This window comes from Pipistrellus kuhlii, unplaced genomic scaffold, assembly GCF_014108245.1.
Source record: "Pipistrellus kuhlii isolate mPipKuh1 unplaced genomic scaffold, mPipKuh1.p scaffold_m20_p_69, whole genome shotgun sequence".
Classification (NCBI taxonomy): Eukaryota; Metazoa; Chordata; class Mammalia; order Chiroptera; family Vespertilionidae; genus Pipistrellus; species Pipistrellus kuhlii.
The window spans coordinates 68267-86706 of NW_023425572.1; the positions used below are offsets into that span (position 1 = coordinate 68267).

At 55.5% G+C, this 18440-nt stretch overlaps 1 protein-coding gene across 6 annotated transcripts in view; it reads left to right on the forward strand.

The window, feature by feature from the left end:
* Positions 1-17774, forward strand: part of SHROOM2 (shroom family member 2) — an 81032-nt gene extending 63258 nt beyond the window's left edge. For 2 of the 6 annotated variants that reach the window (XM_036420481.2, XM_045575196.1), the window contains 5 exons: positions 10567-11196; positions 12629-13141; positions 14816-14987; positions 15620-15892; positions 17278-17773. In XM_036420481.2, coding sequence (XP_036276374.1) covers positions 10567-11196; positions 12629-13141; positions 14816-14987; positions 15620-15892; positions 17278-17544 — 1855 coding nt within the window. In that variant the 3' untranslated portion in view covers positions 17545-17773. Of the gene's footprint in view, positions 1-10566; positions 11197-12628; positions 13142-14815; positions 14988-15619; positions 15893-17277 lie in introns of all 6 variants that reach the window. The other 4 variants (XM_045575198.1, XM_045575199.1, XM_036420482.2 and 1 more) reach the window with 3 other exon arrangements.
* Positions 17775-18440: the final 666 nt, after the last annotated feature.

Below are 18440 nucleotides of genomic sequence, written 5' to 3' on the forward strand. Positions count from 1 at the left end.
TGGGGAGGGTGCTATGTGTGGGGAAATTGCGGTGGAGGCCTGCATGCACACGCGGGCACACTGCGGCTGGTGCGCGGCAGAGGGCTGTGGGTGTGCGCGCACTGGCTGTGCAGGGGAGGGGGGTGAGGGGGGAGAAGGAGCTTGAAGACGCGCCGCAGCATCTGGAGCTGAGCAGCCGCCGCCTCATGCCGGGGCAGTGACGGGGTGGGTGGGTGAGAAGTAAGGTTTTCACGTGACACACAAGATCATAGGGGATTGGGTACAGATTTCCCGAAAGGCGGGCACATTTCTTTTCGTTGCCAGGCAGGGTCTTTGAGGGCATGTTCTAATTTCTTTTTTTAAATATATTTTTTAATTGTTTTTTTACAGAGAGGAAGGGAGAGGGATAGAGAGTTAGAAACGTCAATGAGAGAGAAACATCAATCTGCTGCCTGGGATGTGCCCATAACCGAGGTACATGCCCTTGACCAGAATCAAACCCAGGACCCTTCAGTTCCCAAGCCGACGCTCTATCCACTGAGCCACACTGGTCAGGGGTAATTCCTGTACGTTTATGTCAGAGAGCAGTGTTTCATGGATGGTACGGTGAGGGCCAGCTCCACACTTTGGTCATGCACAGTGGAAAATTTTTACACTTTCTCTCTTTAAAAAAATATATTTTTATTGTTGATAGTTCAATAGGTATCTCCCATTTATACACTTTCTCTCTTACCTCTCTCTCCCTCTCTCACACACACAGACACCTTAGGGAGAACATCTGCAGGGCTGTGCATGAACAGCACACAGGCAGCAGCGGTGTTTACAGAGAGCGATGCGCATACGTGTTTACAGAGAGCGAAGCGCATACTTGTGGGCTGCGTGGCCCCTGCTGCCCGGCCGGAGTGAGGAGGGCCCTGGCGAGCGCGCTGACTGCGCCTGTGCGGCGCTGACCACCTGCTCCCCGGGCCCAGCTCTGAATTTGGGAGGAGCCCATATTGAATGTGCCCTTTAGAGTGTGTTTGCTTGCCTCTCTGCCTCTTCTGTGCAGTACAATAGAAGGAGGTGCGGAGTGGGGACCAAGCCGGCCCATTCTGCCCACCGGTTAGCCCATCCTCCCGGCCACTGGCCTGGGTGCTTGCCTTTGGCAGCCGGCTTCCCGCAGAGGGGCAGTCGGCTCATTCCTGGGAGGCTTGTTGGCGTCCCTGGGTGTCTGAGTGGCTGCTACAGTTGTTTGGTTTTGCACTTTTAAGAAATATTTGCAGAGTCCTTTGTGCCAATTCCTCCGCGTTCATACAGCCTTCTCACACGTGTCTCCGGCCTCCCAGTCCGGGTCTGGGCTCACTTCCCCTTGTAGACTGGCCTCGGGGAGTGGGTTCTCGGGGCCCGTGGCAGAGCGCCCCGCGGGGCCTGCGGCTGGTGTAGCTGAGCTGCCTGCGGAGCCGAGATAAAGAAACATCCATGATGAGAGAGAATCATGGGTTGGCTGCCTCCTGCATGCCCCCCCACTGGGGATGGAGCCCGAAACCTGGGCATGTGCCCTGACTGGGAATCGAACCCTGACCTCCTGGTTTATAGGTCGATGCTCAACCATTGAGCCACACCGGCCGGGCCAGAGGTAATAATTCTTGATTTTCAGGACTCAAATTCCCCTTAGAAATCACACATGAGGCCATGGGCTGGGCTGTTGGATGTATTTGCTGTTGGCATTCAGGTGAACAAAGACATGAATGTATGCGAGACACACACAATGTGTCTGAGATCCGTTTACAAATAGCACGAGCTCCTTTTCTGCCTGCAGCGTCCGGGGAGGCAGGGCCGTGCCCTTGACAGTGACCCTGTCACGGAGCTCTGGGCTGACGGCTCACATAGTGCGTTCCCTTGGGCATCACTGACACGACACTTCTTCCTAATGATTTTGTTGGTGAAAATCTAGCCCGTGGGCCCTTCAGCAGGCTGGGAGGCCATTAAGATAGAATAACTAGAAATTCTCACAAGATATTTAACAGTTCTACACACACATGCATGCATACGTACGCATGCGTAATTGTGTACGCGTGCACATCACACAGGTATGTGTGTCATAGACATTTTATGTAGTAGAAAGCATATAGAGTACATTTTCATGTACAATAAATATCTGAAGCCTGCTGGGTGAATAATCCATTTCCAAGTGTGGCTCGGCTGATAGCAATAATCAGACAAAACAGTGGTCGGCAAACTGAGGCTCGAGAGCCACATGCGGCTCTTTGGCCCCTTGAGTGTGGCTCTTCCACAAAATACCACAGCCTGGGCGAGTCTATTTTGAAGCAGTGGTGTTAGGAGAAGTTTCAGTTTAAAAAATGTGGCTCTCAAAAGAAATTTCAGTCATTGTCCTGTTGATATTTGGCTCTGGTGACGAATGAGTTTGCCGACTACTGAGACCAGATATGTGATTTTCAGAACTTGGGGTCACATGCAATTGTGATCAAAGTGAGGATACCGGAAGCCAACAGTTTTTTGCCTAATTTATGGAGATGATGTGCTGTTCTAACATTAAAAAAAAAAAAAATTTTCATTGATTTCAGAGAGGAAGGGAGAGGGAGAGAGAGATAGAAAACATCCATAACGAGGGAGAGAGACATTGGTCGGCTGCCTCCTGCACACCCCACACTGGGGATTGAGCCCGCAAATGGGGCATGTGCCCTGACTGGAATCGAACCCGGGCCCTTCAGTCCGCAGGCTAATGCTCTATCCACTGAACCACACCAGCTAGGGCAACATTTCCTTTAAAAAAAAAAAAATCTGTGTTGCCTGGCTGGTGTGGCTCAGAAGTTGAGCATCAACCCATGAACTAAGAGGTCACCAGCTGGTTCCTGGCCATGGCACCTGGCTGGGTTGTGGCTCCATCCCAGGCAGGGATCACGCAGGAGGCAGCTGATGGATGTTTCTCTCTCATTGATGTTTCTGTCTCTCTCTCCCTCTCCCTTCGTCTCTCTAAAAATCAATGAAAACATATTTTTAAAAATCTCTTTTACTAATGAAGACATTTGTATTACAATAAGTGGAAGTTCTAGAAGGTAGAACGAAGATATTAAAAACGGACCTCACTCTCTTACACAGTGGAATAGTATGCGGCTGTGAAAAAGGAGGCAACCTTACCCTCTGAGAGAGCACGAAGGGACCTGGCGGATACAGGGAAGCCTGTTTCTTGAATTTAATTCGCTCCGAAAGGCTGTTCAATAAGCGATTGGTTCAAAAACAAATCATCCCCCCTCTCCCCCCGCTTAGAAATAATGTAAATGGAATTAATCTGCCCCAGACCCCAAATGATTCCCTGTTTAACCTTTCTTAGATACGGTACATGTCTAATGTACTGTCTAATTTATAAATAGACACTTACATGTATCGAACCACCCCTTCTGACCTCGGAGGAATTTTTCACGTCACTGCCTCCAAATGCTCCACCTGCTACTGCTTTTCACTTATCCCAGCCAGCCGCAGTCTGCCGCCTCTTCCATTGCCTGTGGTCGCTGTTTTGCGAGCACTTCCACTCTTAGCAACATTAGCGCTCTTGATGGCCTCTTGTTTTTAAAATTGTGCTAATCACCTATTTTGCCGGCAACAAAAGCGCTCTCTCCTCTGCTGCCTGAGCGACGCTTGGTGTCGTGCTGAGGATCGCCATGAGAGGCTGCAAGCTGAAGTTTGGTCCACAATCCGGGCATTCCTTCCTGCGAACCGAATTGTTCGGGGTGGGAGGTGTTCGAGAAATGAGGTTTTTTTTGTTTTGTTTATTTTTCACAGAGAGGAAGGGAGAGGGACAGAGAGTTAGAAACATTGATGAGCTGCCTCCTGCACGCCCCCTACTGGGGATGTGCCCGCAACCAAGGTCCATGCCCTTGACCGGTTTCGAACCTGGGACCCTTCAGTCCGCAGGCCAATGCTCTATCCACTGAGCTAAACCAGCGACGGCGAGGAACGAGGGTTGACTACAGTATTATGATCAGTGAAATAAGCCAGTCAGAGAAAGACACGTGTCACATATGTGGAAGCTAATAAAGTAAGCTGAGGAACAAAGACAACCACAGGCCTGGCTGCGCTGAGCAGAAGGACAGATGTCAGGGGGCGGGGGGACTGGATAAAGAAGGGGGAGGGACTAGCTAAAGAACATATGTGCGGAGCCCATGGGCACAGGGGGTGGAAATCGGGGACATCTGCAATAGAGTCAACAATGCAAAAGAAAAAGAAAAAATCGACCTCCCCACGCAAGGAGACCACTGTGGAAGGTGGAAGTGAATCGACTTCAAAAGTCCTTTTCGGCCCTAACCGGTGTGGCTCAGTGGATAGAGCGTCGGTCTGCGGACTGAAAGGTCCCGGGTTCGATTCCCGGTCAAGGGCATGTACCTTGGTTGAGGGCACATCCCCTGTAGGGGGTGTGCAGGAGGCAGCTGATGGCTGTTTCTCTCTCATCGATGTTTCTAACTCTCTACTATCCCTCTTCCTTCCTCTCTATAAAAAATCAATTATATATATATATATATATATATATATATATATATATATATATATATATATATATATAGTTGTCGTTAATCCTCACCTCAGGACATTTTCCCATTGGTTTTTAGACAGAGGAGAGGGAGAGACACACAGAGAGCAGCATCGTTATGAAAGACACATTAATTGGTTGCCTCCCCAGCTGGGGCTGGGATCCCGATCTCTTGGTTCATAGGTCGATGCTCAACCAGAGCCACAACCCGTGGGGCAAACCACTTAATATTGTTAGACGGTCATTGTCTTATGGACAAACCGAGTTACTTCCAATTGCCCTTAGTGGGCAGATAGAGCTAATTGGATCTGTGGTCGGCTCTGGTTCCCAGCCAGGACGGCGTGATGCTCACTGGGCGAAGGGATGTGGGAGAGGAGACGGGCTGTTGGACAGTCCCCAACAGACCTTCAGGTCCGGCACTCGGACTTGCGGAGGGCGTGTGTTTGCTGGCCCCTGCTTGTCAGTGAGCACGGAATCAAAGGAACATTCTCGGGTGGCGTCAGTTTATTGTCTCACCGGATACCGACCTGTCTGTGCTGTTCGGTACCATGGACCCTGCAGTCAAAGCGGGCACAGAGCGCCGCAAATGGCTTACCCTCCGCCATTAGGGAACACATGGGATAGCTAACGGCATAGGCTAGGCGCTTCCACAGCAGACCTGCATCTCCCACTTGTGGAGTTGGGAAGTCCAAGGTCAAGGGCTGTTTCCTGGATGGCAGAGGGCCAACTTGTTGCCATGGCGGGGAACAGAGAGAGGGGGAGCAAACTCCGTGGGGTCTATTTTTTAAATTTTTTTTAGTCCTTACTGGAGGATATTTTTTCCCATTGATTTGTAGACAGAATGGGAGGGAAGGAGGAGGAGGAGAGAGAAACATGGACTTGAGAAAGACACATCGATTGGCTGCCTCCAGCGGGTGCTCCAACTGGGGCTGGGGATCGAGCCTGCAACCCAGGCACGTGTCCTTGATGGAGAATTGAACCCGAGACCCTTCTATCCAGGGGCTGGCGCTCTAAGCATCGAGAAAGCTGCCCAGGGCTGTGGGGTGTCTTTTATAAGAGCCCCAATCCCATTCATGAGGGCTCCACCCTCGTGACCCAACCACCTCCCAAAACCCTCACTCCTGATCACATGGGGGCGGGAGCGGGGGCAGGTAGCATTTAACGGGAATTTGAGGGATGCGCATTCCTTCTGGAACAGAAGTGCATGTATGTGACTGTGGTGCTGGCTCAGCAGAAGGTGCTGGTCTCTGGGGTGCAGGTCCCTGTGGGTGCAGGTCCCTGGGGTGCTGGTCTCTGGAGTGCAGGTCCCTGGGGGTGCAGGTCTCCAGAAGCCTTGCATAAAGCCTGCTGCCCTCCTTCCTCCCCGAGCTGCCCAGGCAGGCCGCTCTTTGGTAACGTGTCATTAGCATGTTCCCAGGAGAACGCACAACCAGCTCAACCTGAATGCCATTCCCGGGCGCTGGGTGCGGCTCCTTCCCTTCCTTTGTGTGGCTGGCCTCCATGTGGGGTGCACCAGGAGCGCGTGCAGGGGCAGCTTCTGTGCGCGGTGCAGGAGCCCTCTTATCTGTCTGCTTTTGCTAGCTCTCAGTCTCGCCATCCCCAGTGATTTTATCCTTGGAACTCTATTAGCTTTTTAATGGAGTTTATTGGGGTGCCATTGGCTAATGAAATGACAAAGGTTTCAGGGGCACAGTTCTGTAACCCATCACCTGTACGTTCTATGGTGTATTCACCACCAAAGTCAAGGCTCCGTCTGTCACCATCTATCCCCCTTTACCCTCTTCCACCTCCCCACTCTCTCTCTCTGGGCATCACCATGCTGTGATCTGTGTCTATGAGGTGTGTGTTTTCTTCTTCCTTAATCCCAACACCCCTCCCCTCTGACAGCTGTCAGCCTGTTCTCTGTATCTATGAATCTGTTTCTATTTTGTATGGTTGTTTATTTTGTTAGATTCCACACATAAGTGACATCATGTGGCACTCGTCTTTCTCAAATTGGCTTGTCTCACTTAGCGCAATACCCTCCAGTTCCATCCACGCTGCCCCAAAAGGTAAAATTTCCTTCCTTTCTTTTTTATGGCTGAATAGTATTTCATTGTGTAAATGTATCACAGCTTTTTATTATTATTATTATTATTATTATTATTATTATTATTATTTATTGGGGTGAACCACAGCTTTTTTTATCTACTCATCTACTGATGGGCACTTGGGCTGGTTCCATATCTTGGCTACAGTAAATAACTCTGCAGTGAACATAGGGATGCATGTACAGAGACAAGATCTATACACGCAAAATAAACACACGTGAAATTCACATGATACAAACAGACATGCATAAATACACACTTTGCATACACAGTAGCCATTTGGAAGCTATTAGAAACACAACTTGGAGTATGATCCCAGAAGAACCCCAAATTCCCATTTGTGTTTTGTGACCTTGATTTCCTGCATTCCTTTTTTTTTTTTTTTTTTTGAATCATATGTGAACATTTATTCCAATACTGCTGGCAGTATGGGAGAGCAGCAGGTCATCCACAAAAATCTCTCGATTTCCTGCATTCTTATCAACTAGGGCCGTGGTTGGCAAACCGTGGCTCGAGAGCCACATGTGGCTCTTTGGCCCCTTGAGTGTGGCTCTTCCACAGAATACGACGGCCTGGGCGAGCCTATTTTGAAGAAGTGGCATTAGAAGAAGTTTAAGTTTAAAAAATGTGGCTCTCCAAAGAAATGTCAATCGTTGTGCTGTTGATATTTGGCTCTGTTGACTAATGAGTTTGCAGACCACTGTACTAGGGCGATAAAAACCAATGCGAGGGTTTATGGCTTTGCCTTGCAGGTTTCGGGGTGGAGGTGGGGGTGGGGGGTGGAGGCGGCCCTGCTCCCCACAAGAGGAGTGGCCGCAGCAGCACTGCCCGGTGCCAGCCAGGCCCCATCAGGAAGAGGGCGCCCCACTGGGCTGAGTCACCAGTTACTAGTGCTTCCCAGGGGCGTGGCTCCCTCAGGCGCTCTCCGCCTGGGTGGCTCTCACAGCACATCCTGTCCAAGGCGCTCTGCAGACAGAACTCCTTTTTTAAAATTTCTTTATTGATTAAGGTATCACATATGTGTCCTCACCCCCCCTTCCCATCCCAAACCCCTCCCCACATACGCCCCCACCCCCCCGTTGACCATGGCCACTGGCTAGGCCCATATGCATGCACACAAGTCCTTTGGTTGATCTCTCCCCCTTACCCCCTCCCTCCTCTGCCTTCCCTCTGAGGTTTGACAGTCTGATCGCTGCTTCCTTGTCTCCGGGTCTGTTTTTGTTCATCAGTTTATGTTGTACATTATTTCCCCTAGATGCGTGAGATCATGTGATACAAGAAATACCCTTGTAAGCACCTAAACTGAGACCAGCCATCATGGTTGTGCTGAGAGGCAGATGAGTCAGTCTGCAGTGGAACTCCTTTTGAACACTCGCATCCCATGTGGGCCCGCGTGGCTAGGCACTGTGGCCTGAGCAGTGAGTGCAGCTGCGTCCCTCCTCCATCTCTCGGAGCTGCTGGGTGCTGGCTGAATGGCAGGTGCTGGCGCTTCGGTGGGGGCCAGTGGGGGCCGGAGTGGAAGAGTTTAGCAGGAGGATGAGAAAACTTCCCAGAGTCCCTCGCGGCCTGGACATGAAAGGCCGGGCAGGCATTTGCGATTCGTCATGAGTTAGGACACGTGTCCCTGTCACCCAGCGCCCTGTTGGCTGTGCAGGCACAAGGCCTAAGTGAAGGGGGATGTGGGGGTCGCAGGGCCTTCCCTGCTTGCTGGCCGTCAGAGCCAGAGCCGCCCCTGTCAGACGGCGCTGCCATGTGGCCAGTATCACTGCCATTCTGAATTTTGCCCACATGGCCGCTCGGCTGTGGTTGTTTTCTGAAACACTCATTGCCGTGTTCAGGTTATTTTGATAACTTCCAGTTTGCCTTGGTGTGTACCTAATACCCATTAAAAAAAAAAAATCTGACTCGCCGAAACCGGTGTGGCTCAGTGGATAGAGCGTCGGCCTGCCGACTGAAAGGTCCCGGGTTTAATTCCGGTCAAGGGCGTGGACCTTGGATGTGGGCACATACCCAGTGGGGGGTGTGCAGGAGGCAGCTGATGGATGTTTCTCTCTCATCGATGTTTCTGACTCTCTATCCCTCTCCCTTTCTCTCTGTAAAAAATCAGTGAAATACATTTTTTTAAAAATCTGACTCCCCACACCAGTTGATACTGTCTGGGCTCTGACACTCGGCTGTTTCCTCAGCTAGTTTCTAAGCTGAGGCGGTGCCCGCAGCCTGAGAGCAGAGTCCTCTCAGGTCCCAGTGGGACCCTGTCCTCTGCCAGATGGAGGAGCTGCAGTGTTTGGCTGGAAGCACGGTCCTGCCCTTGGACTTCCCGCCATGCAGGGTGGGGACTGCGGCCCCGGTTGGCAAACGCAAGGAATTGGGTGTGCGATGTGGGTTCTGCTCTGAAGCATCCATGAGCCTGAGGGACCTTTCTCCTGAGGACACGAGAGGGACATGGACAGGACACTTGCCACTTAGTAACCCAAGACTGGGTTGGAACTACTAATTCCCAGGCCCAGTAGCATGTCCTGGAGTGCAGTTCACCCCTCAGCCGCCAGGGGCGCTGGTTGCCGGGAAAGGTGTCCTGTCCGCTTGCTGGTGCCCGGGTGGCCGCCCTGGTCAGGTCTCCTCCCACAGCAGAGCTGGTCTCTCCAGCGGAAAGCTCTGGCCGTCTGGGAGTCAGCCTGACCCCGCACCCTCATTTTATTGCCGTTGTCGGCAAAGGCGTGGCCGGCTGGTTTGCTGCAAATGTAATAGCTGTTAATGCCTTGAGCTTTAGCTGCGGCACAGATGAACATGTGTGTGAAGCATGTATGCGTGGTTTTGTAGGCCTGTTTATGTGTATATGTGTGTATGCATTTAAGTACATGTATATGTACATATCATGGGAACACAGGAATGGATTGTGGATCTGGAAATGGGTAGGAATTTTTTTTAAAATATATTTTATTGATTTTGTACAGAGAGGAAGGGAGAGAGATAGAGAATTAGAAACATCGATGAGAGAGAATCATCGATCAGCTGCCTCTTGCACACCCCCTACTGGGGATATGCCCGCAACCAAGGTACATGCCCTTGACCGGAATCGAACCCGGGACCTTTCAGTCCCCAAGCCGACGCTCTATCCATTGAGCCAAACCGGTTTCGGTTGGAAATGGGTAGGAATTTGAAAAGATCAAATGATGGCAGCTTCCAGAAGCAAGTCTCCCTTTTCATTTTCACACCACGCTACTGGTGTCAGAGGCTTTGTCATCGGTTCACTTGCGACCCGTCCTAGAAAGTTCTCTCTCTCTGTATGTGGCGATTTCCTGGATGAAATGAGCCACACAAAAATCCTGTTGCAGCATGAAATACTGCTTTCTGAATAGCGCCGTGGGTGAGCATTCTCACAAGCCTTGTTTTCTAAAGGTTTGTGTCAATTCTGATTTTTGCTCCCAAATGCAGCTTGTGTGGACACGCACGCAGGTCTGTGTCTCAGGTGTGTGCGTGTGTTTTCAACACCTCCCGCCCTGCTGTGGGACACGCCCACATATGGCCTCACAGTGCCCGCTGTGTGCTTGGGCTCAAGGCCTGGCATTAGGGATTGCGCTGGGCACAGGCGTGGGAAAATGCCTGCGGGGCGAATTCCTCACAGCGATCTCAGATCAGCAAGACCCGGTCTGGTCCTGTTCAGGAAGGTGTCCTTTGGAATTGGTTGCTCGTTTTTATTATTTTTAAAAATATAAGTTATAAATGGTATGGCATTTTCTTTTTAAAATTTATTTATTTTTAAAATATATTTTTAATTGATTTCAGAGAGGAAGGGAGAGGGAGAGAGAGAGAGAGAGAGAGAAAACATCAATGATGAGAATCATGGCTCGGCTGCCTCCTGCACGCCCCCCACTGGGGATGGAGCCCAGGACCCTTCAGTCTGCAGGCCCACGCTCCATCCACTGAGCCACACCAGCCAGGGCGGTTGCTCACTGTTACTCGTTCTTCCTCTAGACCAGCAGATGCCCAGTGCCCGGAGGACGGTCCAGGAGCCCATCGGGGCCCACGGCCCCCGGCCCAGGTGTCTGAGCCCCCCCGTGCCCGGGAAGCGCCAGAGGTGCCCCAGGAGGGCCGCGGCAGGGCGGGCACCCTCCCCCGTGACTACAGATACTCCGAGGACCGCGCCGGCCCCCTGCCCCCGCCGGGCCCAGGGTCACAGGCGCTGCCCTCCGGGGGGCAGGACCCCCGGCCCGTGAGCGCCGCACCGCTCGCCAAGAGGCCCGCCCCGCAGCGGCCGCCGCCACCCAAGCGGGAGCCCCGGCCTTTCCGGGGGCCGGCCAGTGCCACCCCCGCGGGCACCCCTGTGGGCAGCCACCTGGCCGTGCCCTGCAGGCCCCTGCCCCCGCCATCTCCTGCGCGCAGCCCCTGTGCCCAGCCCGCGGACGGCCCCGGGGTGCCTGGGGAGCGGGGGCAGCATGTAGCGGAGCAGCCCGCCTGCCCGAAGCCAGAAGCCCCGCTGCCGCCCCAGCCCCGGCCGCTGCCCACGCCCGCCATGGAGACCTCGCGCTCCCCGTCTCCTCAGTTCGCCCCCCAGAAGCTGACGGACAAGCCGCCCCTGCTCATCCAGGATGACAGCTCCGCAAGGTAGGCCTGGGAGGTGGCTCTGCATCCTTCCCCTTAACGGGCGCCCTTCCTGCCCAGTGCGCCCTCCCTGCCCAGTGTCCTCCCTGCCCAGTGCGCCCTCCCTACCCAGTGTGCCCTCCCTGCCCAGTGCCCTCCCCCGCCCAGTGTGCCCTCCCCCGCCCAGTGTGCCCTCCCTGCCCAGTGCCCTCCCTGCCCAGTGCCCTCCCCCGCCCAGTGTGCCCTCCCTGCCCAGTGCCCTCCCTGCCCAGTGCCTGCCCTCCCTGCCCAGTGCCCTCCCCCGCCCAGTGTGCCCTTCCTGCCCAGTGAATGGCCTTACATGCCCTTGACCGGGAATCGAACACGAAACCCTTGGTGGAGGGGCCGGTTCTCTAACCACTGAGCACACTGGCCAGGACTGGTAGGACTTTTTGTGTGAACAGGGAAGTGGGCACACGCCTTGTGTGAAAGCAGAGGAAAACCTGGTTCCATTCCCTGCTGTTGTCAGAGCGTCAGGCACGCAGGTGGAGGCGCTGGCAATGTGGGCGGGCAGGGCTGGCCAGTCAAGAGCCCTGACCGAGCCTTCGGCCCCTCCTGTCCGCGTGCCTCTGAGGGACCGGGCCTGACCCCGCACCCTCGTGAGTGGGGGGGTGGTCCCCGCGCCATAGTCACTCGTTGGGCTCAGGCTGCAGATCTGGCATGAAGCCGCCGAGTTAGTGAAGATGGTGCCCATCAAGACGCGCCCTCTGGAGCCAGAGGCCGTGGCTGGGCTTGACTTTGCCTTCCTTCCCGGGCGCCAGTGGGTGGCTCTGTCTCCGATAGGTCCTGTGAGAGCACGTTGGGTCCCCCGGGGCGTGGTCCTGTGGGGTGCAGCCCAGGCACCAGCCGGCGTTCGGGGTGTCCCGGATGCAGCCCCGTTCTGCTGACCAGGCTGTTTCTTTCCATTTTCTGTCTCTTTCCTGTAGGGGTTCCAAGAAACTTTTTAAAAAAGGGGAAGTGTGACCCTAGCTGGTGTGGCTCAGTGGATAGTGTGTTCGCCTGCGGACTGAAGGGTCCCGGGTTGGATTCCGGTCAAGGGCATGGACCTGGGTTGCAGGCTCCTCCCTGTCCCAGGCCCTGGTCGGGGCTCTCGCAGGAGGCAACCAATGATGTGTTTCTCTCACATCGACGTTTCTCTCTGTCTCTCCCTCTCTCCCCCACCCTCCCTAAGAATCCATGGGGAAATATCCTCGGGGGAGGATTAAAGAAAAACAACAAAAAGAAAGGGAAGTGTGTGCTTAGTGACTCAGCCCAGATAACAGGGAGCAGTGCGCCCGTTTGGTGCCAGGCCCCGGCTGCCTGGTATGCCAGCCTCGAGAAGGGTGGCTTCAAGTGCTGGGTGGCGGCATGCAGGCCCGAGTGGCCCCAGCTGGCCCGGGCGCCCTTGCCTTTCAGCGTCCGGCCCTTCCATTTGCAGAATCGAGCGGGTGATCGACAACACCACGGTGAAGATGGTGCCCATCAAGATCGTGCATTCGGAGAGCCAGCCCGAGAGGGAGAGCCGCCAGGGCCTGGCCCGCACCTCTGAGCCGCCCGCGCTGCCCAGCGGGCTGGAGCGGGACCAGATCAAGACGCTGAGCACGTCGGAGCAGTCCTACTCCCGCTTCTGCCTGTACAGCCGCCCGGGCACCGAGCCGCAGCCCCGGGCCCAGCCCCCCGCCGCCCCCGACAGCCGGGCATCGCCCCCTGCGCTGGGCTACGGGAAGGTCAGGGAGCGGACGGCGGAGGACCTGAAGACGGAGGAGCTGGCACGGGAGATCGTGTGCAAGGACAAGTCCCTGGCGGACATCCTGGACCCCAGCGTGAAGGTCAGGACCACCATGGACCTGATGGAGGGCATCTTCCCCAAGGACCAGCAGCTCCTGGAGGAGGCGCAGCAGCGCCGGAAGCTGCTGCCCAAGGTGCCCTCTCCGAGGGCCGCGGAGGACAAGTGAGTGCGCACTGTGCGTCTACGGGGTCCTGGGTGCGGAGGGCCAGGGGCGGCTGTGTATGTACATACATTAATCCTCGCCCGAGGACAGTGTTTTCCCCACTGATTCTTTAGGGAGGGAAGGGAACAGAAACATTGATGTGAGACACATCGATCGGTTGCCTCCTGCATGCACCCCAGCTGGGCTGGGGATTGAACCTGCAACTGAAGCATGTGCCCTTGAACCAGGAACTCTCCAGTCCGAGGGTCGACCCTCCAACCACTGAGCCAAACTGACTAGGGCTGCACACAGTTTTTTGTTTGTGTTTTTTGAATATATTTTTATTGATTTCAGAGAGGAAGGGAGAGGGAGAGAGATAGGAATATCAGTGATGAGAGAGGCATCAGTCGGCTGCCTCCTGCACGCCCCGCACTGGGCATGGAGCCTGAAACCCAGGGGTGTGCCCTGCCTGGGAATTGAACCAGGGACCTCTGGATGCATGGGTTGGCACTCAACCACTGAGCCACACCAGCCAGGCTCCACGATCATCCTTTCGCAACAGTAGGCTGCAGTGCCAGAGTAGGGCATCACATGGTGTATTCATTCACTTTAGAGAGAGAGAGGAAGGGGGAGAGCGGGACACGGATTTGTCGTTCTGCTTATTTATGTACCGAGTGGCCGGATGATGATGATCTCTGAACGCATAGTAATCTGGCCACTCCGTGTCTGTCCTATAGAATAAAAGGCTGGGGGGGGGGGGGGCAATGTTAAAATATGTACACAGATAATAATTTAATTAAAAAATAAAAAAGGCTAATATGCAAATGGTCCCCTCGACCACGAGTTAGACCAGCAGGCAGGCCAGCCGACTGCCCATGTCCCCTCCCCCTGGCCAGGCCCCACCCATGCATGAATTCATGCACCCCCCCACACACACACACACACGGAGTGGCCAGATGATTATGATCTCTGAGCGCATAATAATCTGGTCACTCCGTGTGTGTTAATTAGTGGACTCATACATGTCCTGTCTAGGGAGGGAACTCGCACTCTTGGCGTTTGGGGACGATGCGCTAACCAACTGAGCACCCGGCCAGGGTGAGGGTGCCTCTCTCCCAGTCAGTTGTCCTCAGACACCTCCGACACTCACTGCCAGAGGAAACTGTCTGCACTCTTCCGTCCTGGGCGGAGACTTTTATTTTTATTATTATTTTGTAAAAACCCTCACCCGAGGATCTATTTCCATGGATTTGTAGAGAGAGTGGAAGAGAGAGGGAAAGACAGAGAGACACATTGGTGTGAGAGAGACACATTGGTGGGTTGCCTCTTGCAGGCGCCCTGTCCAGAGCCTGGGCCAGGCAGGAGCCTTCAAACAAGTACGTGGCCTTGACCGGAATTAAACCCAGGACACTTTGGTCCCAGGACCCTGTCCACTGGGCCACACTGGCTGGAGCCCGGGCGGAGACGTAGACGTCGTTACTTATTGCAGTTCCCGCTTTTAGAAACCCGTCCTTAGCCTCGATGAAGATCCGTCTGGCAGTCCTGGCCTGTCACCCACCTTGTCCTCCTTTTGCTGCCACCTCCCTGGCTAGTGTCCTTCTGAGGACGCCATCGTTTGTCGCAGCCCCGGTTGCCGGGTGACCGTGGGTTGGTGCTCGTGGTCGCAGATAATTGAGGTTTTGGCGTTTTTACAGGCGCGAGGAGCCGAGCGCGCCGACGGCCGTGTCCCTGGCCACCAATTCCGCGTACTACAGCACGTCGGCGCCCAAGGCGGAGCTGCTGATTAAGATGAAGGACCTGCAGGAGCAGCAGGAGCCCGAGGAGGACTCGGGGAGTGACCTGGACCACGACCTGTCTGTGAAGAAGGTAGGACAGCCTGGCTCCCCGGGGCGGTGCGCGCAGAGGCCGGCGGGCGCTCTGCACCATGTGGCGGGCGTCTGTGCCTGCTGCTGTGCAGGGCAGTGCGCTGGGGGCAGTTGTGCTAAGCCCTGGGGTGAGTGCCCTGCTCTAAGATGGGGTGTTTCCAGCAGCTTCTTTGCCACCTTTGTGTAATGAGACCCATTACACAAAGACCCATTTTCTTGCTTTTCTTTTTTAATGTTTTTGTTGATTTTAGAGAGAGAGGAAAGGAGAGGGATAGAGAGATAGAAACATCAATTAGCCGCCTCCTGCGCAACCCCTACTGGGGATCGAACCCCCAACCCGGGCGTGTGCCCTGACCAGGAATTGAATCGTGACCTCTGGGTTCATGGATCCATGCTCAGCCACTGAACCACACCAGCCGGGCTCCTTTAAATTCAACTGATATGTCCCTTGTATCCTGGTGAAAATCCAGGGAAACAATTGTGTGCCCTTCGGAGAACCCCGTGTCCTCTTGAAATATCAAGTTCAATGTCCGTAAGCAGATGGTCCCAGCGCCAGCAGTGGCTGGAACGTGCTGGAACGCACCCGGGGTGCGCCCTCCTGACCCCGTTTGCACGCCGCCCTGTGCCCCGCAGCAGGAGCTCATCGACAGCATCGGCCGCAAGCTGCAGGTGCTGCGGGGCGCGCGGGAGAGCCTGCTGGAGGACATCCAGGCCAACAGCGCCCTCGGGGACGAGGTGGAGGCCATCGTCAAGGACGTGTGCAAGCCGAACGAGTTCGACAAGTTCCGCATGTTCATCGGGGACCTGGACAAGGTGGTGAACCTGCTGCTGTCCCTGTCGGGGCGCCTGGCCCGCGTGGAGAACGCCCTCAACAACCTGGACGACAGCGCGTCGCCTGGCGATCGGGTGTGTGGGACGCATGCGGCCGGGAAGTCTGGGGGCTGGGGGCTGGGGCTGGGAGAGGACCGCCGGGAGGTTCTCCTTGGGGAGCTGAGTGATGCCTCGAAAGCTCACACAGCGCCTGTGCCTCGGGATGCAGGATGCATGGAGGGCGGAGGGTGCTCTCCGCCTGTGACGGAGGGGTGGCGTGGCCCTCCTGAGACCAGGCTGCACCCAGCGCCCAGCAGCCCGAGGCCCCTTAGAGAGTGCGGAACGGAAGCGGGGGTGGGGGGGTGGGGGGCGTTACTCCGCGGCTGTGGGTGGCTGAGGCAGCTCCCCCTCCTCATTCATTTAAAAAAATATATTTATTTATTCTTTTAAAACCCTCACCCAAGGATATTTTCCCATTGATTCTTAGGGAGAGTGGAAGAGAGAGGGAGAGACAGAGAGAAACATCGATGTGAGAGAGACATCAATTGGTTGCCTCCTGCACATGCCCCACCAGGGCCCGGGCCAGGGAGGAGCCTGCAGCCGAGGTACCTGGCCTTGACCGGAATTGAACCCGGACCCTTCAGTCCGCAGGCCGATGCTCTATCCACTGAGCCAAACTGGCCAGGGCTCCCCTCTCCTCATTGGCGCCGCTCAGTGGCCAGGTCTCAGCGTGGCCGGGGGTGGGTGACCCTCGTGTCAGGCACAGGGAAGCCCAGGCTTTCAGAGGCGGACATGGGGATGCTGTGAAAGGCGTAGCGTCAGGTTGTTTCCAGGCAGAAAATGAACACGCGAATAGAGACGGGGTCCCGCCCCAATCTCAGCAGCTTTGAGCCTGAACAGAACTTACAGACTCGGTGACGATCGCTTCCCTTTCGGTTTGGAAGCCACTGGCTTTGCCTCGCCTCTGTCCACCCTAGGGCACGGTGGCCCAGTGAGGTGGAGGTGCGCTGGCGCAGCGGGCGCTTCCCCGAGCCCCCTGAGCCGCACACGAGGAGCAGGCTGTTTGCAAAGTTCAGCCTCCTCACCCTGCACGCCCCACACTGGGGATCCGGCCCGCAACCTGGGCCTGTGCCCTGAGCGGGAATCGAACCCTGACCACCTGGTTCATGGGGTCAATGCTCAACCACTGAGCCACACCGCCTGGGCCGTGGCACCCTTTGAGCATCCCAGGATTCTGTTGCTTTCAGTCCCGTGGTCACACTGGGGTCACCTTGGCTGCCTCTGTTCGGCAGTCCAGGCCCATACGTGGCACTGGAGGTGGGAGGGGCCGGAGGGGGTGAGTGCCACGGTCATGAGTGCTTGCGCCCACACTCAGGACTCAGTGCTGTCCTATGAGCGCTGCACCTCTTCCGCCCTGGTCCTCACTGGCTTCTCTCTCTCTCTCTCTCTCTCTCTCTCTTTTTCTCTCTCTCTCCCCACAGCAATCGCTGCTTGAGAAGCAGCGGGTCCTCATCCAGCAGCACGAGGACGCCAAGGAGCTCAAGGAGAACCTGGACCGCCGGGAGCGCGTGGTGCTGGACATCCTGGCCAGCTACCTGAGCGACGAGAGCCTGGCCGACTACGAGCACTTCGTCAAGATGAAGTCAGCCCTCATCATCGAGCAGCGGGAGCTGGAGGACAAGATCCACCTGGGCGAGGAGCAGCTCAAGTGCCTGGTGGACAGCCTGCAGCCCGACAGGAGCAAGTGAGGGCCTCCGGGCGGAGCCGGCCTGCGCCGCCCTGGCAGCGGACCCCAGCCCGGCCGGTGGCCCCAGTGAGAACCCTCTCAGAGCGACGTGGCTGTTTGAAAAGCGATAACTCGTGTTTGTCTGGGGTGACACGTTGGGTGTTTAGTTTCCCTTTGGATGCTGAGCAGAGTGGCTCCCCGGGGGGTGTTGTCCTTCACAAGGAACCCCATGGGGCACGGGCCCCGGTGGCTGGCGAGCTTCTGCCCCGGAGCCCGCAGGCTGTCCCGTCCCGCATGCAAAGGCCCCTTGGCAGCGATCACTCTGGCCTCCTGCGTCTCCCGCTGCCACACCAGCCATTGGGCAGCCCTCAGCGAGTCCCCGGGGTGCACAAGAGAGGACACCCGGCTCACGTCTTCTCTTGTGATCCACGAGGGGTGTGGCCTGCCACGTTTATCCGTGTCTGTCCAGTGCTGTTAGCGTTCACTGTCGTTCATATAATGTGCTCTCTGACCCGGCACAAACCTGTGATGATGATGATAGTGATAATTTATTAACATAGTTTTCAAGTGGTTAGAGACCAACTGTGAAATGCATAGCCTTTGTGTTGGGTCGCTCATTAAAAGTCGTGTGCATGCTTTCAAACCCACGCACCAAGCGGACGGCTTCAGTCCGTCTCACCTGGCGGCGCGGGTCAGGCGTGTTCCCGCAACGTGAAATGCCTGGTCACAGGTGTGTGCGGTAGTCCTGTGTTTGCTAGGTGTTTCCTGAGACCAGTGGACCGTTCTTAGATCACTTTCTCCCCAAGCATTTGTGTCGTGTGCATATGGTCATCCATGGGAAGTGGCTCCTTTCCTCGGTTTGCCTCTTGCAACCTGTCAGCATGCCCCGAAGGCCCATCCGGTTTCCTAAGAGCCCGC